The sequence below is a fragment of the Salmo trutta genome, chromosome 36, assembly GCF_901001165.1.
Source record: "Salmo trutta chromosome 36, fSalTru1.1, whole genome shotgun sequence".
Taxonomy (NCBI): Eukaryota; Metazoa; Chordata; class Actinopteri; order Salmoniformes; family Salmonidae; genus Salmo; species Salmo trutta.
In genome coordinates, this window is record NC_042992.1 from 16,311,828 (window position 1) to 16,336,281 (window position 24,454).

At 42.4% G+C, this 24,454-nt stretch overlaps 2 protein-coding genes across 2 annotated transcripts in view; both read right to left on the reverse strand.

Annotated features, from left to right (window-relative positions):
* Positions 1-5,468, reverse strand: part of LOC115175425 (engulfment and cell motility protein 1) — a 189,574-nt gene extending 184,106 nt beyond the window's left edge. Inside the window, exon 1 of the mRNA XM_029734654.1 lies at positions 5,288-5,468. The gene's annotated coding sequence lies outside the window, so the exon portion shown is untranslated. The remainder of the gene's footprint in view (positions 1-5,287) is intronic.
* A 2,356-nt stretch (positions 5,469-7,824) lies between these two features.
* On the reverse strand, positions 7,825-20,750 carry rp9 (RP9 pre-mRNA splicing factor). Its single transcript, XM_029734830.1, has 6 exons — positions 20,415-20,750; positions 20,051-20,081; positions 19,630-19,759; positions 13,776-13,867; positions 12,352-12,413; positions 7,825-8,794 (listed from the first exon to the last, which is right to left on the reverse strand). Exons 1-6 carry the CDS (start codon positions 20,558-20,560, stop codon positions 8,602-8,604), a joined length of 654 nt encoding a protein of 217 aa, XP_029590690.1. The 5' UTR covers positions 20,561-20,750; the 3' UTR covers positions 7,825-8,601.
* Positions 20,751-24,454: the final 3,704 nt, after the last annotated feature.

Here is a 24,454-nt window from a genome sequence, read left to right on the forward strand (position 1 = left end):
CTTTTGGCAATGACTGTACAGCAGAAGAATATAAACGCAGTGGGCCCATTTCCTCACAGTTCTGCCATTCCCTTAAGACGGTGCTTCTGTGCTATAATATTAATAACAACTGTCACAAGATAAAGAGGTTCATTGTGTATGCAGTGGTTGCAGCATCACATATTTATACTATAAATGACTGGATTATCATCACCTCATCTCAAACTCTGTGTGTGTGTGTGTGTGTGTTACTTTACAGTAGAACACCATTTACACTTACCTGCTGTTTCAATTAACGCTGTAATACTGCAGGGAGCCATTAAAACACATGGATACATAAATCTTAAATGGAACATCGAATCAATTCAACCTTAAACTACATGAGGACATGTAGAGCCTAGGAGAGATTTACTAGCAGATTAAAGGACTATAAATAGGATGTTTAAGGTATTAAACACTGCCAACCCAGCGAGGTAAAAAAAGACAGTGAAGTTTGAGTCAAAAAGGTTTGACAGGCGGCAACTGGGGGCTTTTTAGACAGGACTTCTGGTGGGGGAAACCATTAAGATTAACAAATAGCAAGCGAGGAATACATCAATAGAGAGAGAGAGAGAGAGAGAGAGAGAGAGAGAGAGAGAGAGAGAGAGAGAGAGAGAGAGAGAGAGAGAGAGAGAGAGAGAGAGAGAGAGAGAGAGAGAGAGAGAGAGAGAGAGGAGAGAGAGAGAGAGAGAGAGAGAGAGAGAGAGAGAGAGAGAGAGAGAGAGAGAGAGAGAGAGAGAGAGAGAGAGAGAGAGAGAGAGAGAGAGAGAGAGAGAGAGAGAGAGAGAGAGAGAGAGAGAGAGAGAGAGAGAGAGAGAGAGAGAGAGAGAGAGAGAGAGAGAGAGAGAGAGAGAGAGAGAGAGAGAGAGAGAGAGAGAGAGAGAGAGAGAGAGAGAGAGAGAGAGAGAGAGAGAGAGAGAGAGAGAGAGAGAGAGAGAGAGAGAGAGAGAGAGAGAGAGAGAGAGAGAGAGAGAGAGAGAGAGAGAGAGAGAGAGAGAGAGAGAGAGAGAGAGAGAGAGAGAGAGAGAGAGAGAGAGAGAGAGAGAGAGAGAGAGAGAGAGAGAGAGAGAGAGAGAGAGAGAGAGAGAGAGAGAGAGAGAGAGAGAGAGAGAGAGAGAGAGATGCCAGGCAAGGTTTTCTACTCATAAATTGCCATGAGAGGGTGCAAAACTTCAGAGTAATTTATGTGCACCCGGGCACATGTGGTGAATTTGAATGAGCCATGCTCCCTTGGAACGATCTCCTTTCAGTCTGCAACCTAATCTGGGGCCATATGTATCAAGCATCTCTGAGTGCGAGTGCTAATTTGGGATCAGTTTAGCATTTTAGGTCATAATGAATCAGATTATTTTGGACAGGCGGGACTTGATCCTAGATCAGCACACCTACTCAGAAACTCTTGGTGCAGACCTTGATCTCCTGAGTGGCGCGGTGGTCTAAGACACTGCATCTCAGTGCTGGAGGCATCACTACAGACCCTGGTTCGATTCAAGGCTGTATCACAACCGGGCCGTGATTGGGAGTCCCATAGGGTGGCGCACAATTGGCCCAGCGTCGTTAGGGTTTGGCCGAGGTAGGCCGTCATTGTAAATAACAATTTGTTCTTAACTGACTTGTCTAGTGAAATAAAAAAATCTCTAGATTATTAATCTCTAGACTTAAAACAAAAATACTGCCCTTTAACGTGATTCCTCTTCTTCAATGAGGCTTATACTGCGATAAATGTGAGGGGGAAAACCAAAGCTGGAAAGAATTCACTTCTAAATACTATTAACTTTGTGTCATTCTCGTTTAAAGACCCCTTAGGGGTTTAGAAATGTTTATTTGGGCAAGTCGAGAATTGAGCAGGGGCTTGCTTTGACCAGTTAAACAGTCTTTTCCCCTGTGTGTGTGTGTGTGTGTGTGTTATGACCATTAAAATAGTATTTTCCCTGTGTGTTCATTTCTTTGTCATACTGTTCTACAGGGATCTATAGGGATGATATTCTGTTGACACATCACTTCTGGACTGCTAGTCAAGGCTTTCCAGGCTGGACACACTGGTCTTCCAGGTGTGAAGAAGAGTTAGTAAAAACAAACACACACATAGTAGATTTAGGAATAGGTTATATGACTACATTGTTGTGTAGATTTATGGAGGCATCAAGTGACACCACATCAATTGTGACAACATATCGTACTCTGTTAGATGAATGCAGACTGTAAGACTACAACTTCATCAAATGAGGCAATTAGCTCAATCCTAAACCCCATACCAAATCTCCATAAGGCAGAAAATGTAGATACCACTGATTTGGAACCGAGGAATTAAGAATCGATTGGCATCATTGAGGAACACAGTACAAGGCAAGGTCAATATCAATACAAGGGATAGTCTACACTAGCCTTCATGTTCAATGATACTCCATAAATATTTCCAATACAGCCACATCTGTCTACCACAGTCCTGACACCCAAAGTCCCTGGCAGCCAGACTCAGAGGGAGCCAGTATCTTCTGTGTGTTTATATCAATAGGACATGATGAAACAGGCATTCCTGCTGCTGTGCCATCACAACAAACACACACACACATCTCTTCTGGTTAACGGAGCATAGATGAGGGGCTGCACTGCCCTCTGTGAAGAGGTCTCTGAGATCATCATAGCTGGGGCCATACTACTGTCACACACTCACAGTCAGACGAAGCAGCTCCAAAAACATGGGATTGGTATGTGTGTGTGTGTGTGTCATTTTTTCAAGATAATGATTCAATCTATAGGATAGAGAAAACATCTATAGGATAGAATAAACATCTATAGAATAAACATCTATAGAGAAAGCATCTATAGGATAGAGAAAACATCTAGAGAAAACATGAGCGTCAAATGGAGGCTATGATTAAGAAGTTGGAGCTCTTCTCTGTTTGCATTAAGAAGGACAAAACACAGGTCTTTCCATCATTGTATGATTTTTTGTGTGCAAATGAACTCAAGCTTACGGACAATGTCAAATGTGAAATAGCAAAGCACCTGAGTGAGTTGGGTGCGCAATTACACAGGTACTTTCCCCAAACGGATAACACAAACAACTGGATTCATTATCCCTTTCATGCCCTGCCTCCAGTCCACTTACTGATATCTGAACAATAGAGCCTCAAGGAAATTGCAACAAGCGGTTCTGTGAAAACGGAGTTTAATCAGAAGACACTGCCAGATTTCTGGATTGGGCTGCACTCAGAGTATCCTGCCTTGGCAAATCGCGCTGTTAAGACACTGATGCCCTTTGCAACCACGTACCTATGTGAGAGTGGATTCTCAGCCCTCACTAAATAAAGGCACAGACTGTGTGTGGAAAATGATTTAAGACTGAGACTCTCTCCAAGACAATCCAACATTGCAGAGTTATGAGCATCCTGTTAAGCACACCCTTCTCATTAACCTGTGGTGAGTAATTCACCATTTTCGATGAACAAATAAGGTTTTATATGTAAGATGGTTAAATAAAGAGTCAAACTATTGATTATTATTATTTGTGCCCTCGTCCTATAATAGCTCTTTGTCACTTCCCACTCATTCTTATGTTTAATAAATGTATCATATAGTGTGTGTGTGGCAGGCTTACAATGATGGCAAAAACTACATTTGAGAGTGCGCTGACCCTGGTGCTAGAGGGGGTACGCAGCTGGAGGATGAATGTTTAGGGGTACGGGACTATAAAATGTTTGGGAACCACTGATCTATAGGATAGAGAAATCATCAAGAGAAACCATATATAGAGAAAACATCTATAGGATAGAGAAAACATCTATAGGATAGAGAAAACATCTATAGGATAGAGAAAACATCTATAGGATAGAGAAAACATCTAGAGAGAAAACATCTATAGGATAGAGAAAACATCTAGAGAGAAAACATCTATAGGATAGAGAAAACATCTATAGAGAAAACATCTATAGGATAGAGAAAACATCTATAGAGAAAACATCTATAGAGAAAACATCTATAGAGAAAACATCTATAGGACAGAGAAAACATCTATAGGATAGAGAAAACATCTAGAGAGAAAACATCTATAGTGAAAACATCTATAGGATAGAGAAAACATCTAGAGAGAAAACATCTATAGGATAGAGAAAACATCTATAGAGAAAACATCTATAGGACAGAGAAAACATCTATAGGATAGAGAAAACATCTAGAGAGAAAACATCTATAGTGAAAACATCTATAGAGAAAACATCTATAGGATAGAGAAAACACCTATAGTGAAAACATCTATAGGATAGAGAAAACATCTATAGGATAGAGAAAACATATATAGGATAGAGAAACCATCTATAGTGAAAACATCTATAGTGAAAACATCTATAGTGAAAACATCTATAGTGAAAACATCTATAGGATAGAGAAAACATCTATAGGATAGAGAAAACATCTAGAGAGAAAACATCTATAGGATAGAGAAAACATCTATAGAGAAAACATCTGCAGGCAAACTGCTGCCACTGGATGCATCTTCTAGCCTACAATTACTCCCGAAATGCCATTGATTGCAATGAATTGAATGTGGTTGAATTGATAGCGTGCCTCCCCATTGGTATATCCCTCCTACAATAAAAGCAACTCAATCTGGAGGTGAAAAATGTTCAAAACCACGTGCAAGGGAAACATAGGCAGGAGGGGAGATGAGCAGACTTCTCCTGTAGGTTAATTCAGGTTTGTTTACAGTGGCCAAAGCTGAACCAGGGAAGTTTGAGCTCTTTGATTAACTAAAAGAAAAAATACGATTGTATGCCTAGTCATTCCATAATCTTCTTATTTATATAAATAACACATCTAAACTGATCGAGGATATATTGTAACTTGCCCTGTATGCTACAGAACGAAGTCTGGACAGAGCTATTTTGTAAACAAGTTATCCAATTGTGTTTCAACAAACAACGACTTCATATACGACCTATTTCATGGGAATTCCAGTGTTCAGGATGGAATTGTAAACTGGAGGCGAACGAGCCAACTTCTAGAGCGGCTGGATTGTTTGAGCAAGCTTGTCAATCAACAGAACAGCGCCCAGAACCACTGGCGCTGCAAGTAGCCTACTGATAACATTTCCAGGGCGCGCAGACTAGGCTACTGTATATAACCTAAAATACAAAACTGGCAGTAACATTGGCAATAGTAGCGAGGTGTTTTATAGCGTGTAGCCTAAATCAGTAGAAGCAAAGAAAAAAACTAAAATGCATGCTTTCTGTGTAGGCTAAATTAAAGACCATTTTGAATGTTTACCAACCTGGCAAAGCGCGGGGACTTATCCTGTGCCAAAGCGCTGATGTTCGGAGTTTGTGTCACAGATAGACAGTCAGTTCTGTGTTTTCTGTCCCTCTTCTGCGCGCTAGATCGTGCTGATGTTTTCACTTCCTCTTTCTTCGCCTTCTGTTGGCTGGCTCCTCTCTCCTCCGAGGCTCGAGCAGCGATGCGAAGGACGTCGACCAATTAAAACACAACAAACAGTTGAACAATTGAATGGGACGACAGGACACTCCCCGTTGATGTGTGGCAATTATTATGATAGCAAATGAATAATGTCATGTTTGAACCTCGGGATAAGCGTTTAATATTTCATAGCTATCGATGAATTAATACATAATATATCAAAGACAGCATATGGGGGTGGGGGTTAGGCCTATAACATTGTAGTCTACCATAAGAGGCATTTATTTGAAATAAAAGGGGGAAACTAACTTTGATTGGGTAAGACCTCCTTAAAATAAAAATTATATTGAACATTCAAATCTGATACCGTTGGGACATAGCTTCTCCCTAGGTCACATTTCACAATAGATGGAAACAGACAGTATATAGATGAGAATAATAGACAATCATACAAAAGCTAGAGTACAGTACAGTCAATACCAGACTTAATTAAATTAATGTCATATAGCTACACCTACTGGTTCCAATATCTAAGCTACCCAGCAGGAGAGAGAAAGACATCTAAGAGTGAGTGATCTGAACTGTTTCCACTGTGCCAGACTCACACAGCTCTCCTCTCCACAGTATATCAACATGATTAATACAGGGCCATGTGCCTACTGTCTGTCTGGAATATAATCTGGGCTAATGGTGTCCAAACACCCATCCTAAGGAACCCATCTGTATGACTGAATCCCGTGGCTTTCTCTCTAGTACGAGATCATGGCTAGGTCAAAATGAATGAAGCCATGTAATATGATCAGCATTAAGTGGTGTTGCATTATGTATTTGATTGATATGAGCTATCATAGGATGGTTAAAATGTGTACAAATATTTGAATTCTCTTTTTAATACCCACAATAATTTGTCTGAGCCATCTAAACAGCATAGATTGTTTAGACTTTGAAATAAAATAAAATCTATCCCAGTCATTGACCACAGTACCTTTGAGCCAAGTCGGAGCATAACTATAGCCAATGGAATCTGTCACGTCGACTGTGTCAATTGTGCCATCTTTCAATGTTACGGCCTGATGAGATGGCAGTTTGTGGCATAGAAAAATGGAATAAACAAAAAGGCAGATCGTATCCTAATTATCTTTAGACTAACTTCCCTGATCTCAAGACTGTACTGATACTTCCTAACTGACCCTAACCCATTATCCTGCCCCATAAGATAGAGTGGTTCAATATAGAGGCTTCTCTGCTCTAACTTTGCCAAAGTGGCAGTGTCTCAGTTAAAGTAATCTAGGAGATTCATGTCTGCTTCTGCTCAGAGAGAGAGAGGGCTACGTGGTGCAGCTGGGACACACTGTTTCAATGCTGTTGATTTATCGGAGGCCTTTGGCCAAAGCGCCACAGAAAGGAATGGAGGGAGTTGCCATGGGAAGGAGGATAAGAGAGGGATGGGGGAGAGAGATCAAATAAAGCTTTCAGTTACTAGGAAATACACACACACACACACACACACACACTAACCCATTCTGACGCACAAATAGACCCCTTCAGGCTTAACTACATGCAGAAACCACTAGGACGCTAATCAAAATTCAAATACATCTCCCCCCAAAGGACTCCTTAAACAGTCCTCTTATTGGGGTCATTAAAATAAGCAGCGCATATATCTGGTCCTCCTCTAGTTGATAGGATGTTCATTTGGAGAAGTGTGCTATCATTAGGGAGGGGCAAAGTGGAGAACTCTTTTGATGTGCTCTGCAGGGTGTGTTAGTGTGTCTGTTTTTTTGTTGTTGTTGTACTGACTACAAAACGGCACATTAGTGAGTCACACTCCCTAGCCAGCCCTGGGCTTTCTGAGGTCTTTCAAGATCAAAGGAGAAGGGTCTTCTTTTTTTGCCTTTCAAAAGGAAACAGTGCTAACCGGAGTTGCTTCTTGAATGGGACATTATAGTGGATAGAGATGTGTCATTCTAAGAATCGATGAAGGACAAGAAAGACCGACACAAAAGTTGGCCGTGCGTTGCATCATTACGCCGATTCTGTTGCAAAACATTTTGCAGCAGAAACCATTTACTCATATGGAAAAAACAAACGTGAGTTTTATTGGACAAATTCAGTTAGGTCCCTCCCCGTTTGGTTCTGTTTGATTCTTAAAGGTAACCGGTTTGCATGATGAATACACTCCCGCCGGGTGTTGACGGACGGTGGCAATTCAACATGTAGAATCGTCGGGATATAAACAGGAAATGACAGCCAATGTTCTGTGGTCAGAAGTGATAGAACGGCCACCCGCTGCGCAAGGCCGATGTCCGTGTTGGCCGGTCATGTCCTTGTCACTATCAATTAATGAGCCAAACAAAATGCATGCAGTTGAAAAATATTGGAAGACAATATGAATAATGACAAATTGAAAGTATTTTTTACTTGCGGCTTCAAGATTAATTTGATGAGTAAAAGAGGCTTTATCCTTGGCCATGGAGAACACACTGAAATACAGTACATTCTCTCTCCCTTCCTCAAGCTGGACTTAAATAAAATATGTAAATTCCAACCTCAATTTATTCCAAATATTTATGTACACTAATAAGCCTTCAAACATCCATCAGCGTCATATGGAAGAAAACAAATATGGAAAAAATATGTGCTGCAATTTTCCCCACTGTTTTTGTCAAACAACAGGTCTACAATCAAGCTAAATACAAAGCAAAACCATCTCTAACAACATGCTCTGTTTTGTCCCGTTTTCATTCGGATCTGATTCATCAAGCCAACATCCTTCATAACAGCTACAAACTGATTTCAACTCTTCTGGCTGGCTCAAGCCCCCCTGAGCCAGCCATGTCATTACCCATGCTGTAAGGGCTTTCTGAGATCCTCGCCTGAGGGGCCCTACATTCACAATCAGCACTGCGGATCCATAGAATCTTATTCTGTATGATCTAATGGAATAGAGGCATCAACCATATGAGGGATGGGACAAGTCATGCATTATTTAAAGGCTCAGATGGAGGGAAGAATACTGAACCAAAAAGGGTCCTCTAGTGTGCACTTTGTAGTGTGCCATTGAATCGACCCTGAGCCAATGGGTAAGAACCACCATAGCTGCTCACTGACTGATAGACACTGCAGTGCAGCCATCTCCCTGCTAGAACAATCCAGGTAGGTTCCTATGGCTCAATCGGTCTCAGAACAGTCACTGGTTTTGGAGGACTTGTGCTTCCTCCTCTTCTTCCTCTTCTTCTTGTCCTTCTTTTTGCCCTTCTTCTTGTGTTTCCTCTTCTTGCGGTCGCCGGTGGAGGAGGAAGAGGAGGAGCTGTCCGAGTCGGAGGAGGTGGTGTCCTGCAGGAGTTGCTGCAGCTGCTGGATCCTGGAGAGAGAAAGGAGAGATGGAGAGAGAGGAGGAGAGATGGAGAGAGAGATGGAGAGAGAGGAGGAGGAATGGAGAGACAGGACGAGAAATGGAGAGAGAGGAGGAGAAATGGAGAGAGAGATGGAGAGGAAGAGAGATGAGAGAGATGGAGAAATAGAGAGAGAGGAGAGATGGAGAGAGAGATAGAGAGAGAGGAGGAGGAATGGAGAGACAGGACGAGAAATGGAGAGAGAGGAGGAGAAATAGAGAGAGAGATGGAGAGGAAGAGAGATGAGAGAGAGATGGAGAAATAGAGAGAGAGGAGAGATGGAGAGAGAGATAGAGAGAGAGATGGAGAGAGAGGAGGAGGAATGGAGAGACAGGACGAGAAATGGAGAGAGAGGAGGAGAAATAGAGAGAGAGATGGAGAGGAAGAGAGATGAGAGAGAGATGGAGAAATAGAGAGAGAGGAGAGATGGAGAGAGAGATAGAGAGAGAGAAAAAGAGAGACAGGGAGATGGGTTAGAACCATTCAAGGAGAGGCATGATGAACTGAAACACAGTATCTTCACACACACACACACACACACACACACACACACACACACACACACACACACTTCTTGGAATATCCCAGAGGGTTTTCCTCTACAATCATTGGCTATTTCAGATTTCACTCAGAAGTGTCCCTGGTTATGAAACAAGTCTTCTAACAGTGATGGTCAGCTGACAGCTGGTGAGTACTGAGTATGGGGATTATGATGGGCTACAGGTGTTTGCAGCTAGTGCTAAAGTGGGGAGAGAGAGAGAGATAGAGAGAGAGAGAGCGAGAGCTCATTTCAGGCAGCCAGCAAAGTAGCTCTGCAGCTCACACAAGACCAGATCAAATATCAAGATGCTGAAACACTGCCTCAGAAACAACATTTTTCAATAAAATATGGATTTAACACGAATGATCAAACAGTTCACAGACTGAGGCATCCACTTCCTTTGATTAGTCCAAAACTTTACATTTCCATTGATTCGGTATGATCAGAGAGGAACAAGAGAGCTTGTGCAAGTTGCAAGATAATGAAAACAACTCTAAGGCGGCGGTTCCCAAGTGATCCTCAAACTTCATTAAGAATTCATCAGAGGAGCGTTGTCTTCAACGTTGACATCTTCCACCCAGAGAACAGAGACGTAATCATAAGGACTGTTCAAGGCAAGCACTCTGAGACAGAGCTGGGTTGGCTCTTAGGTCCTCTGGCCAAGTCTACCACGGTTACATTTCACTCTGTCTCTCATATCATCATAGCTTATATGATCCTGTAGATTGTAGAACATGTCTATCGCACACTCTCTCCAATCATACTCACATGAATCTCTCATAATGCACCTCATTTCAGATGGTACTTTAACACTTCTCTATATACACCCAAGTTCACATTCAATGTCGTTCATAGTAGTTTTTAAAGTACTTTATTCACCTGTTTGATTAAGTGCTCTGTCAGCTTTCAGGATGTGATTGATTTAGCCATTGACTTTAGTGTGTCCTTTGACGACTCTGAGCCTTTTCTTTTTATTACTTGGTTGTTGTTATTTCCCTGTGCTAAAAGGCACCCAATTAATAATAGACAATTCTGACTGAGACAGTCGGAAAATGAAAGGGTTAGTTCACACTAATTACAAACTTATGTCATCTTAACCTAATAACTGGAAAGTAGCCTAGTCTATAAAAGCAGAGTATCGTCAGAGACTGAAGATCTGAGTTTGTTTACTTGGCTGCAGCTAAGCATCAGCATTGTTGGGAGAAAAACAAAGAGAATCGTTAAGTCCCCTGTGACCGTGCTCCAAAATAGCTTGTCTGAATCAACAAACATGACTATATTCTCCCTCGTGCAGGTTGGAGATGCAAGCGCTATGGACACAGGACCGAGAGTGTCCCTTCTTCATCAAAGGAAACCAGAAACTGGAGCAGTTCAGAGTAGAAGTCCACCGGCATGGCCGATTAATTAGGGCCGATTTCAAGTTTTCATAACAATCGGCAATCGGACTTTTTGGATGCCAATTATGGCCGATTTCATTGCAATCCACGAGGAGACTGCGTGGCAGGCTGACCACCTGTTACGCGAGTGCAGCAAGGAGCCAAGGTAAGTTGCTAGCTAGCATTAAACTTATCTTATAAAAAACTATCAATCTTAACATAATCACTAGTTAACTACATATGGTTGATGATATTACTAGTTTAACTAGCGTGTCCTGTGTTGCATATAATCAATGCGGTGCCTGTTAATTTATCATCGAATCACAGCCTACATGTACTTCAACTTTGCCAAACGGGTGATGATTTAACAAAAGCGCATTTGCGAAAAAAGCACAATCGGTGCACAAATATACCTACCCATAAACATCAATGCCTTTCTTAAAATCAATACACAGAAGTATATTTTTTTAAACCTGCATAATTAGTTCATAGAAATTCATGTTTGCAGGCAATATTAACTAGGGAAATTGTGTCACTTCTCTTGCGTTCAGTGCAAGCAGAGTCCGGGTATATGTAACAGTTTGGGCCGCCTGGCTCGTTGCGATCTGTGAATTAATTTGCCAGAATTTTACATAATTATGACAATATCATTGAAGGCTGTGCAATGTAACAGGAATATTTAGACTTAATATTTAGACTGTATTTCACTGAAAGAATAAAAGCTTTGTTTTCAAAATGATAGTTTCCGGATTTGACCATATTAATGACCAAAGGCTCGTATTTCTGTGTGTTTATTATAATTAAGTCTATGATTTGATATTTGATGGAGCAGTCTGACTGAGCGGTGGTAGGCAGCAGCAGGCTCGTAAGCATTCATTCAAACTGTACTTTACTGCGTTTGCCAACAATTCTTAGCAATGCACAGCGCTGTTTATGACTTCAAGCCTATCAACTCCTGAGATTAGGCTGGCAATACTAAAGTCCCTATTAGAACATCCAATAGTCAAAGGTATATGAAATACAAATGGTATAGAGAGAAATAGTCAATGCGTCATAATTCCTATAATAACTACAAGCTAAAACTTCTTAACTGGGAATATTGAAGAAAAGGGAATATTGTACCACCAACTTTCATATGTTCTGATCAAGGAACTTAAACGTTGGCTTTTTTACATGGCACATATTGCACTTTTACTTTCTTCTCCAACACTTTGTTTTTGCATTATTTAAACCAAATTGAACATGTTTCATTATTTATTTGAGACTAAATAGATTTTATTTATGTATTATATTAAGTTAAAATAAAAGTGTTCATTGTTCATTCAGTATTGTTGTAATTGTCATTATTACAAATATAAACATAAAAATCAGCCGATTAATCGGTACCGGCATTTTTTGGTCCTCCAATAATCTGTATCGGCGTTGAAAATCATAATCGGTCGACCTCTAGTTCAGAGTGGTGTGTCTCGTCTGTCCAATGCACCAGACTACCTTAACGATGACCAACTCCAAACAGTAGAGAAGGGGAAATATTTTCAAACATTCTTCTGCAAATATTTTTTCTTGATAATAAAAGGTTTATATTTTTCATAATACAGCCAGAAAGTACCTTGTTTCTTTTTCATTGCGTTTGTTTTCTCGGATCAGGTCATACATTGGGTCTTCGTGTGCCTGCAAGAAACAGACAGTTTAGCTACATATTTACAACATTTCAAAGATAACATACACTGCAAAGCTCCAATGATAACAAGCACTGCAAGGTAAAACTCCATTCAGGTATTGTTTTTGGGCAACATTATTTCCACCCTTTCAACTCTCCTCTGCCGGATCAGCATTTTAAAATCTGGTTCCATTACAAAATATGATACACTTGCACTTATGATAATCATTGCAGTGACATTGTTGCATGCAGGCCTACAGAACAACTGCCCTGTGAATCTGCTGAGTCCAGATCCAGAAGCATCCAGCAGCAGCACAGATACCTATGCATCCCAAATGGCACCTATTCCCTATATAGTGCCCTACTTCTGACCAAAGTCAATATAGCTCCTGGTCAAAAGTAGTGCACTATATAGGGAATAGGGTGCCATTTGGGATGCACATATACTGTATCCAGCTGCACCAATCAAGCATGCTCATGGTCCCAGGTAGGCAAGCACGCAGACGTCCCCAAGAGGTTATGGTTGGGACCAGGAGCAGACGTCCCCAAGAGGTTATGGTTGAGACCAGGAGCAGACGTCCCCAAGAGGTTATGGTTGAGACCAGGAGCAGACGTCCCCAAGAGGTTATGGTTGAGACCAGGAGCAGACGTCCCCAAGAGGTTATGGTTGAGACCAGGAGCAGACGTCCCCAAGAGGTTATGATTGAGACCAGGAGCAGACGTCCCCAAGAGGTTATGGTTGAGACCAGGAGCAGACGTCCCCAAGGGGTTATGGTTGAGACCAGGAGCAGACGTCCCCAAGGGGTTATGGTTGAGACCAGGAGCAGACGTCCCCAAGAGGTTATGGTTGAGACCAGAAGCAGACGTCCCCAAGAGGTTATGGTTGAGACCAGGAGCAGACGTCCCCAAGGGGTTATGGTTGAGACCAGGAGCAGACGTCCCCAAGAGGTTATGGTTGAGACCAGGAGCAGACGTCCCCAAGGGGTTATGGTTGAGACCAGGAGCAGACGTCCCCAAGGGGTTATGGTTGAGACCAGGAGCAGACGTCCCCAAGGGGTTATGGTTGAGACCAGGAGCAGACGTCCCCAAGGGGTTATGGTTGAGACCAGGAGCAGACGTCCCCAAGAGGTTATGGTTGAGACCAGGAGCAGACGTCCCCAAGGGTTATGGTTGAGACCAGGAGCAGACGTCCCCAAGGGGTTATGGTTGAGACCAGGAGCAGACGTCCCCAAGGGTGTCTGCCAGTACCAATTCTGGTCCTAGGGACTCATGTTTGTTCAAACCCAGCAGTAACACATTTTATTTAAGTAGCCAAAAGGCTTGATGATTAGTTGAAAGATGGATGAATAGATGGATGGACAGATGAGACTCACCACTCTGAACTGCTCCAGTTTCTGGTTTCCTTTGATGAAGAAGGGACACTCTCTGTCCCCTGTCCTGTGTCCATAGCGCTTGCATCTCCAACCTGCACAAGGCGAGGAAGAATATAGTCCATGTTTGTACCACAAACACGTCTCCTGGCCCCTCAGAAATGACCCAAACAAGCTGGTGTTGGAAGAGATTCATATTTATCTTATATGGCTTGTAGGCTACACCTGTTTATGACTTAGCCTACATCTGACAAAATGTTTCTCAACTCGTTCTAATCTCTGAAACGACACGCAATTAAAAATCACATTCAAACATTTTGCCAATGTATTATCTGGAACATAATAGGCTTTGGAATTCCACAGGAGAACAAATGAGAACTTTGTAGACTAACCCTGTATGCCTTCTGTCCCCTCGCATATCATGAAAACGAGTGGGAGGGAGGGACAGAGGGAGGGACAGAGGGAGGAATTATTGGTGGGAAATAATGAAAGCCTTTGTTCTTTGAGGGACAAGCAGAACAAAAGTTAATCTCCGCTACACTGACTCGAAAATTAAAAAACAATGTAACTGGGAATCAAAATGGCACGGCCTTGCGATCTGGAGGCTGCCTTTGATTTTTTTTTATTTTACTTGGCAAGTCAGTTAAGAACAAATTCTTATTTATAATGATGGCCTACCAGGGAACAGTGCCTTGTTCAGGGGCAGAACGACAGATGTTTACCTTGTCGGCTCTGGGATTCGATCCAGCAACATTTCGGTTATTGGCCCAACGCTCTAACCACTAGGCTACCTGCCACCCCTTTTGCATCCCCCAAATGGTCCAATATGGAATCCATTCCCTCACCAATATCATGGAGAGCAATGGTTTGAGAAAATTACAACATTTGAAAGATACATACACATTATCAGGCAAATCTTTTTTCCTATATTTACAACTTAGATCACTTATACTGGCCTATGGGGTCCCTTAGGAAACCCAACTACCAAATCATCCAATGATGGGATTTATAAATAAATGATCTGGGCTCCCGAAAGGACTGATCTCTATAATATACAAACAACTTTTGGAAAGCTCATATTTTGAGCTAGCCATTCAAAAGTATGGTCCACAGATCTAATTGAATCTGAACAACCCTTTAACTGGAACAGAATATGGAAAAATATGACCTTGGCATCTCGTAATCTGAACCATCAACTTATACATTTTAAGTTAACAGACTGTATTTAATACCAAGGAAATGTTTTACGGTGAGAATTGCCAAAACTCCCAAATGTTCACTGTGTCCCCTAAATAAGGTAGGCACATTCCTCCATATGATGTGGGAGTGCACTGCAGTTAAATGCTTCTGGGGCAAAATTACTAAATACATTTAGAAGTGCATGAATCCAAACATTTAATCCTTAGCATCTACTATGTTACTTAACAAGGATAGCTCCTTGAATCTCTCAATCAATCAATCAATCAATCAATCAATCAATCAGAGACAACTCCTGCATCTCCCCCCGAAGAAAGATGTTGGCTCTTAGATGGCAATCACCTCACTCTCTCCCATTTAACCAGTAGATACAGTTACTATTAGAAGTTATATCATTAGATTTATCGACAGAGAGAATGAATGGTGCTAGTCAAGGAACAATTGAGGCCTGGACAAATATACTTGACTCTGTAAATAATAATCTTGTCTAAAGCCCAACACATACATAATATATACAGTACAAGTCAAAAGTTTGGACACCTCCTCAAGTGTTTTTCTTTATTTTGACTATTTTCTACATGTAGAATAATAGTGAAGACATCAAAACTATGAAACAACACACATGGAATCATGGTGTAACCAAAAGTGTTCAACAAATCAAAATATACTTTATATTTTAGATTCTTCAAAGTAGCCACCCTTTGCGTTGATGAGAGCTTTGCACACTCTTGGCATTCTCTCAACCAGTTTAACCTGGAATGCTTTTCCAACAGTTTTGAAGGAGTTCCCACATATACTGAGCACTTGTTGGCTGCTTTTCCTTCACTCTGCGGTCTAACTCATCCCAAACCATCTCAATTGGGTTGAGGTCAGGTGATTGTGGAGGCCAGGTCATCTGATGCAGCACTCCATCACTCTCCTTGGTCAAATATCCCTTACACAGCCTGGAGGTGTGTTTTGGGTCATTGTCCTGTTGAAAAACAATTATAGTTCCACTAAGCGCAAACGAGATGGGATGGCGTATCGCTGCAGAATGCTGTGGTAGCCATGCTGGTTAAGTGCGCCTTGAATTCTAAATAAATCAGGGACAGTGTCACCAGCAAAGCACGCCCACACCATCACACCTCCTCCATGCTTCACGGTGGGAACCACACATGCAGTGTCTTCTGATCCCTCCTGTCTCAGCCTCCAGTATTTATGCTGCAGTAGTTTATGTGTCGGGGGGCTAGGGTCAGTCTGTTACATCTGGAGTATTCTCTTGTCTTATCCGGTGTCCTGTGTGAATGTAAATATGCTCTCTCTAATTCTCTCTTTCTCTCTTTCTTTCTTTCTCTCGGAGGACCTGAGCCCTAGGACCATGCCTCAGTACTACCTGGCATGATGACTCCTTGCTGTCCCCAGTCCACCTGGCCATGCTGCTGCTCCAGTTTCAACTGTTCTGCCTGCGGCTACGGAACCCTGACCTGTTCACCGGACGTGCTTGTTGCACCCTCGACAATTACTATGATTATTATTATTTGACCATGCTGGTCATTTACGAACATTTTAACATCTTGACCATGTTCTGTTATAATATCCACCCGGCACAGCCAGAAGAGGACTGGCCACCCCTCATAGCCTGGTTCCTCTCTAGGTTTCTTCCTAGGTTTTTGGCCTTTCTCAGGAGTTTTTCCTAGGGAGTTTTTCCCAGCCACCGTGCTTCTTTCACATGCATTGCTTGCTGTTTGGGGTTTTAGGCTGGGTTTCTGTACAGCACTTTGAGATTTCAGCTGATGTACGAAGGGCTATATAAATAAATTTGATTTGATTTGAGATCATCCGTTCACCTACTCTGCGTCTCACAAAGACACAGTGGTTGGAACCAAAAATCTCAAATTTGGACTCATCTGACCAAAGGACAGATTTGCACTGGTGTAATGTTCATTGCTCATGTTTCTTGGCCCAAGCAAGTCTCTTATTATTATTGGTGTCCTTTAGTAGTGGTTTCTTTGCAGCAATTTGACCATGAAGGCCTGATTCACACAGTCTCCTCTGAACAGTTGATGTTGAAATGTGTCTGTTACTTGAACTCTGTGAAGGATTTATTTGAGCTTCAATTTCTGAGCCTGGTAACTCTAATGAAACTTATCCTCTGTAGCAAAGGTGACTCTGGGTCTTCCTTTCTTGTGGCTGTCCTCATGAGGGCCAGTGTCATCACAGCGCTTGATGGTCTTTGCGATTGCACTTGAAGAAACCTTCAAAGTTCTCAAAATGTTCCGGATTAACTGACCTTAATGTCTTAAAGTAATGATGGACGGTCATTTCTCTTTGGTTATTTGAGCTGTTCTTGCCGTAATACGGTGTAAGGGGTGCGTACTGGCGGCAGAGAAGTCAGACGCAGGAGAGCAAAAACTGTGTTTGCAAACGGCGCAGTTTAATAACAACAAAAAAAACACCGGAAAACAGAACAATCAAATAATGGGTACATAACCCGACGCACACCAGAACAGACGTTCACAAGCACTTAAAATAAATAATCACCGAGAAGGACATGACGTGGAACAGAGGGTTAAATACACAACATGTAATTGATGGGATTGGAACCAGGTGTGATGGAAGACAAGACAAAACCAAAGGAAAATGAAAAGAGGATCAGCGATGGCTAGAAGGTCGGTGACTTCGACCGCCGCCCGAACAAGGAGAGGGACCAACTTCGGCGGAGGTCGTGACATATGGACAAGGTCTTTTGGCAAAGCTGTCATCAAGGCAGAGGGTGGCTAATTTGAAGAATCTCAAATATAAAATATATTTTGATTTGTTTAACACTTTTTTGGTTACAACATGATTCCATTGTGTTATTTCATAGTTTTGATGTCTTAAATATTATTCTACAATGTAGAAAATAGTAAAAATAAAGAAAAACCCTTGAATGAGTAGGTGTCCAAACTTTTGACTGGTACTGTATATATATAGCCGGGAAGGGGGGCGGGGGGTGACTGACGAACAACCCTAGTTGCTTGAGGGGGTGGGGAACATGATATCCGGGAGTGGAATGGTTGGATGGAGACATGTTGGCTGGGTGGGGTTGGGGGAATGGGATGGGAGGTTAGATGGAGACATGTTGGCTGGGTGGTGTTGGGGGAATGGGATGGGAGGTTGGATGGAGACATGTTGGCTGGGTGGGGTTGGGGGAATGGGATGGGAGGTTGGATGGAGACATGTTGGCTGGGTGGGGTTGGGGGAATGGGATGGGAGGTTGGGGTGGTGGAGTTGTTGGCTGGGTGGGGTTGGGGGAATGGGATGGGCGGTTGGATGGAGACATGTTGGCTGGGTGGGGTTGGGGGAATGGGATGGGAGGTTGGATGGAGACATGTTGGCTGGGTGGATTTGGGGGAATGGGATGGGAGGTTGGGGTGGTGGAGTTGTTGGCTGGGTGGGGTTGGGGGAATGGGATGTGTTAGGGTTGAACTGGCTATTTGTATGCATAACTTATATAATATACCGGGGAAGCTATGTTACAATGTTGAAGACAAGAAGAACTACAACCGGCAACAGGAAGTGCGTCACGACGCTGGGATCAGCCTACACGCCGACGACAGGAGGAGCAAGTTTAAACCACGCTCCTCCTCCCTCGGACAGGCCAGCATTGAGCAGGAAATATCTCTCAGTATAAAAGAGAGAACAATAGACTGTGACGCCCTCTTCTTCTGTTTTGCCCTGCGAGGTGTTACAGAGAGACTGTATACGAACGACACATTTACCACGCACGTGTTTGCATTAATTAAAGTACAGCTAAATCAGAAGTTACTATGTGCTGACTATTTTGTTCTGTTACCAGAAACGAACTGTCGTAACATTAACAGATGGGAGGTTGGATGGAGACATGTTGGCTGGGTGGGGTTGGGGGAATGGGATGGGAGGTTGGGGTGGTGGAGACATGTTGGCTGGGTGGGGTTGGGGGAATGGGATGGGAGGTTGGATGGAGACATGTTGGCTGGGTGGGGTTGGGGGAATGGGATGGGAGGTTGGATGGAGACATGTTGGCTGGGTGGGGTTGGGGGAATGGGATGGGAGGTTGGATGGAGACATGTTGGCTGGGTGGGGTTGGGGGAATGGGATGGGAGGTTGGATGGAGACATGTTGGCTGGGTGGGGTTGGGGGAATGGGATGGGAGGTTGGGGTGGTGGAGGCCCACTTATTTTAGTTTTTCCTGTTTATACTGAATTTATTATTATTTATTATTGTATTTCTTACTGTTTTATTTTATGTGGCAGCCTACAGCTACAGGTTTTATAAACATAGAATTTGAAATGGATAATGTACCTGTAACCCCCCAACACACACACACACACACACACACACACACACACACACACACACACACACACACACAAATAATAATACATTAAGAATAAATAGTGAGTGACTATAGAAGTATTCTCACAACCCACCTCTTCTTACATGCCCAGGGCCATAGTTTAAGAAACCCTGGGTAGATGAAGGACAATAGACGAAGACCAAGGGGAGGAAGCTACATTAAACTTTTGAGATGCATCACAAAGTTTAGGGATGCGTCCCAAATGGCAGCCTATTCCCTATATAGTGCTCTACTTTTGACCAGTCCCCAGGGTGCCATTGTGGATGCAGGACACTCATAATAACCCTCGGTGTTTAAACTCACACTGCATCACTTTCACCTCCTTCCCCAGAGGCATCCACAGCCCCTTGGTGGGGGCGTGAGCCAGGAAGTCCCTAGCATCCTCATTTCCTGGATCAGCAGGAATACAGTCCTCTGGTTTGTACTCCTCCGCCTAAAAAAAAGTCACTGTGTTTCAAGTTGACGCAAGATGCCACATATTCCAGTTTCCATAATAATGCATGTTAGCCTGAGTGCCAGTCTGCTTGTGCTCTCATGCCAACTCCTTGTAACTCATCGTCATGCTTTGGCTTGACAACAACAGACAGAGCTGGCAAGAACACAAACAGATCTTGGACCAGGTTAAATACATGTCCTTCTACTGATAAATGAGCTATTCCATAATATTTCAGTGATGAATTAACTGGTAATAACGCAAGTAGACAAACATGTGCATCTACTAGACCTTTATGAGCCCAGGAGGAGGTTTTTCATAACTGCATAGAGGGGAAAAGAAAACAATGCCTGTGAGAATCAATACGATGATCAACTTTGTGCGTAGGTAGCTAGGTACCCCTTGAACCAGTATCTGAGCAAAGGAGACAATGTATATGAATCATGTCACACGCACCGTCTCCCATGTCCAGATGCTGGTTAAGGTACAGTACCCCGTGTGCAAGTTCTACCAGCCAAGAGCAAGGCACAGTATCAGAACTGAAATGATGTGATAAGTTGCTAGCATTAAGGCTAAATCCCAAGGCAGATCAACTACAGTTACGTTTTATTAACACACAATTTCAATACCACCGAAAAAGGTATCCTTTACTCACAAGGTCTCCAAATGCTTCAGCTTTTGCACTTCTTGGTTGAGTTTTCTCGCTTGTTTCTTGAGTTTTTCTACATCGTGTTTTGATTCCTTGTGCCTTTTGCGGTCCCCTCTGTCCTCCGAGTCTCGCGATCTCTTTCTACTAGACATTGCAATGTCATTGGGTAACTAGCTATGTTTATGAAATAACCGTTTAATTTGAGTTTGATACGATTTCTAATCACAAATTCGTTGAAGTGAATCACTTTTTAGAGAAAATACATTCGGGACTACGTCAGGACATTTTTCTCGAACTCTGCACAGCTACTTCCTGTTTCTGTTTGCGCATGCCATCTGTAAACGCAGCGCCGCCTGCAGGTCAAATGTAATCGAGGACGCTTGATCAACAGCAAGGTCTATGGTTGGGTAAGATGAGGTCTGTGGTGGTTTATAAAGAGCATTTATTCATTCCATTCTTCTTTGGAGTTTAGTGGCAGTTATCCTTATTATCAGCGAAGGAGCCCAAGCTATATTATACACTATAATGTTCTTATACACAGTCTATGTGTGGAAGCAAAGGGCTCCTGAGTGGCGCAGCAGTCTAAGGCACTGCGTCCCAGTGCTAGAGGCATCACTACAGATCCTGGTTCAAGCCCGGGCTGTATCATTCCCGGCCGTGATTGGGAGTCCCATAAGGCGGCGCACAATTGGCCCAGCGTCATCCGGGTTAAGGGAGGGTCTGGATGGGGTACGCCATCATTGTAAAATAAGAATTTGTTCTTAACTGGGATTCCTACTCTACAACCATTTTTGGATGTTAAATTAATGAGCCATTCATTATTTTAACTTAAAAATGCCCCATGAGTTGTTAAACTGCTTGCTTTATAAACAAACAGTATAGTTTCAAAACATGGTTAAACTATAATCTTGATCTCATGGATCGTCAGTCCTTGCAGCAATAGCTCTGAATTTGCGTGGTTCCATTTATACAGCCCCATTCCGAAGGTGTTTATCAGAACATGTAGTGGGGTACCCTTAAAGTTTTTCTGTAGCACTTAAAAGTGTGAGCTGAAAACACGCATTGTGAATGCCAGTGGTGTAAAGTACCTAAGTCATTTTTTGCGGTATCTGTACCTTACTATTTATAACAACTTTTACTTCTCTACATTCCTAAAGAAAATAATGTACTTTTTACTCATTTACATTTAAGTAATTTAGCAGATGCTCTTATCCAGAGCGACTTACAAATTGACCATACATCTCCCCCCCCCCCCCCCCAACACCCAAAAGTACTCGTTACATTTTTAATGCTTAACAGGACAGGAAAATATACAATTCACACAGTTATCAAGAGAACCCCCCTGCTCATCCGTACTGCCTCTGAGCTGACGGACTCACTAAACACACAATTTGTAAATTATGTCTGAGTGTTGGAGTGTGCTCCTGGTGAGCCATGAATAACAAAATGGCACCATCTGGTTTGCTTAAAGGAATTAAAAGTTATTTATACTTTTGATAAGTATCGTGATCGCATTGCAACACTGACATATCTTCTTGGTGTTCTATAATGTAACACAGTAATAAGAAGCCCTGAAAACGTTTTTATTTCACAGAAGCAAGGTGTAAAAGGAATATAAAATGTGAGGTATTTCAGTATTCTGTGAAATGCTACAGACCCACACATTGGATTAATTAAACACGTCACTAAATACAATAGAAAGTGTGTTGGAACAAAAGCAGTCTAATAGACATTGTTAAACTAACGTTGAATTTTTTTAAAATATTTTTTTATATATATTTTTTTAATTCAAAACTAACAGGTAAAAACTGAAGCCTTCAAACAGCAAAACCCATCTTCAACAAACATGAAACTACTGAAAGAAAGTCACGTTTGCATTGTCATTAAAGTTCAGGCATATAAACGATATCAATGTTACCAGTTGATGCATCCCATTCAGCCAAATATGATCTCAAAACCACCAGTACACAAAAATTTGACCTTTACATAAAAGTAAAACATTTGGCAGTGATCATAAAATAGTAGAGCCACACAAACAAACATGGAAACAGCTACAGAGCAGCTCTACTTGGCTGGTAACCTCACAAGAGAAGAGTGAGATAAAGTTAAGTCTACGAAAATAAATGACAACCAAGTAAAAACATACTTCAAGAAGCATGAAACTTAAGCGTGAATATAAATGTGTATGTCATTTATCATATAAATGTGATTGTAACAAATACATTTAAAAAAATCATCCTCTCAATCAAAACATCCTATAACTCGAAATGAGTTATTCTGCTTACCTCGTCATAAATAACATGGAAGAAAAGGGGGAGCTTTGCTTCCGATGCCGTTCCCGCCATCCATAGGGACAATGGAATTCCTGAATGATGCCGTGGTGTGGGACAATTAATGTTTGAACAGCTCTACAGAAGGGGGACCTCAGGGGTAGTTGGGGGGGTGGCATGTGAAGTAAAAAAATATATATATATTTTTAAAAAAAGCTAGTGCAACAGGAGGCCCTGTATCACTTATTGACTGACTGCTGACCCATCCCCCGTTGTTCTGAATTCCAAGAGGACCATTCTGAATTGCAAGCAGGCCAGAGAGAGCCTGGTGCGTCAGTGTCATATCATGGTGGTGTAACGGCTGACTGTTGGGTCATTGCAGTGGAGCCAAGTGTTTGTCAGTCATTCAGAAGGAGGTGTGTAAGTCTGAGTCCTCCCCTTGGTCTTGGTCTTCTGGTTGTCTTCCAGCATGAGGAACCTCTTGAGGTGGGAGAAGGCAGACTTCTTCACACTGGCGGGCTTGGAGGCCAAGGAGGAACTGGTGGTCTCAGAGGATATCGACCTGGAAATAGTCATGTCAGAATCTACACACTGACACAGATTAAAGGTGACCTATTGAAAAGTGTAGGACCACACAGTGTCCATCAGTTTATTGATATCATCCATTGCCCTCACTTCTCAAGAAGTCCCTTAAAGGCTGCTTTTCACCTAGCTGAGATGTAGACTATATAAATAAAATAGATGACAATGTAGGTACCAGAGGCCTGCTATTGTTTGTTTACCTTGGCATACTGCAGGGTGTCTTGTCATTGGGGGCAGACTTTGGTATGCCTATGGCATTGGTTCTGTTGGTCGACTGGGGACTGTTGCGTTTGCCTGTGCTCCCGTGGTTCTTGGAGAGAGCGGCCATGAAGTCCCTGTTGACGCCGTTGTGCCTGGACGTGTTGTTATAGGTGTGGCAGGTAGCCATCTGTGATGGGGAGAGGCAGAAGGGAGGAGATTATAAATATGAGTAATGATGGTTCTGTCTTCACAGGTGACAAACTCGTTTCCATTTAATTTCACATAAGGAACATGATTCTCCTGTGGAGATGTTTCTTTCCAAAATCGATCCTTACAAGGACACAAAGACCCTATGATCCCTGGTCAAAGGTTATGAACTACATAGGGAACAGAGTAATGATTTGAGGTAAAACAAAAAAAGGATCTAAACTGTTACCTTTTTTGATTGAACCAGTTCAGAACCTCATTTTGCTGGTTGGAAAAAAAGGTTGTTCAAAACTAAACGATTAGAAAAATATTTTGGTTCCAACCCCTGCTCAAGACTGTCACTCAGTCACTCGGCATTTCAAATATTTCCTCGTTGCGCTTTTCCATTAAATATTGTGTGCACATAAACCAAATGCAATGAGGCACATGCAAAGCCTATGACATCTAGCCTAATATGTTTACTATATGACATTGGAACTGCAATACACACTTGAAACTAAACCACTGGGAGTCAATGTCACAATGTTGTTCCTGTGATCCAAGACAATGATTGGCATCTCCTGGAACCCTGCCCGACAACAACCCTTTGTGGCCTGAAATATTAAAGTGCGTGTGGTCGTTTTATGAGTTGGGACTATAAACAGCCACACAACGGGCCTGTCACACGGTCCACTGAAACGTTACCAGCCTATAACGTGCCCTGCTGCACATAAAAATAACAGGCAGTCACCCGTGAGCAAATCCTTACTCCAGCAGATCAAAGTGTTACACTTGTAGTAACAGAAC

Bases quoted from the DNA above. Each gene is read 5' to 3' on its own strand.
- rp9 (XM_029734830.1), bottom strand. From the start codon at position 20,560: ATGTCTAGTAGAAAGAGATCGCGAGACTCGGAGGACAGAGGGGACCGC. The intron at 19,760-20,050 runs GTCTAGTAGATG...ACTTTTTTTTAG, and splicing joins CTCCTCCTGGGCTCATAAAG to GCGGAGGAGTACAAACCAGA. The intron at 8,795-12,351 runs GTACTTTCTGGC...TTCTCTCTCCAG, and splicing joins CGCAATGAAAAAGAAACAAG to GATCCAGCAGCTGCAGCAAC.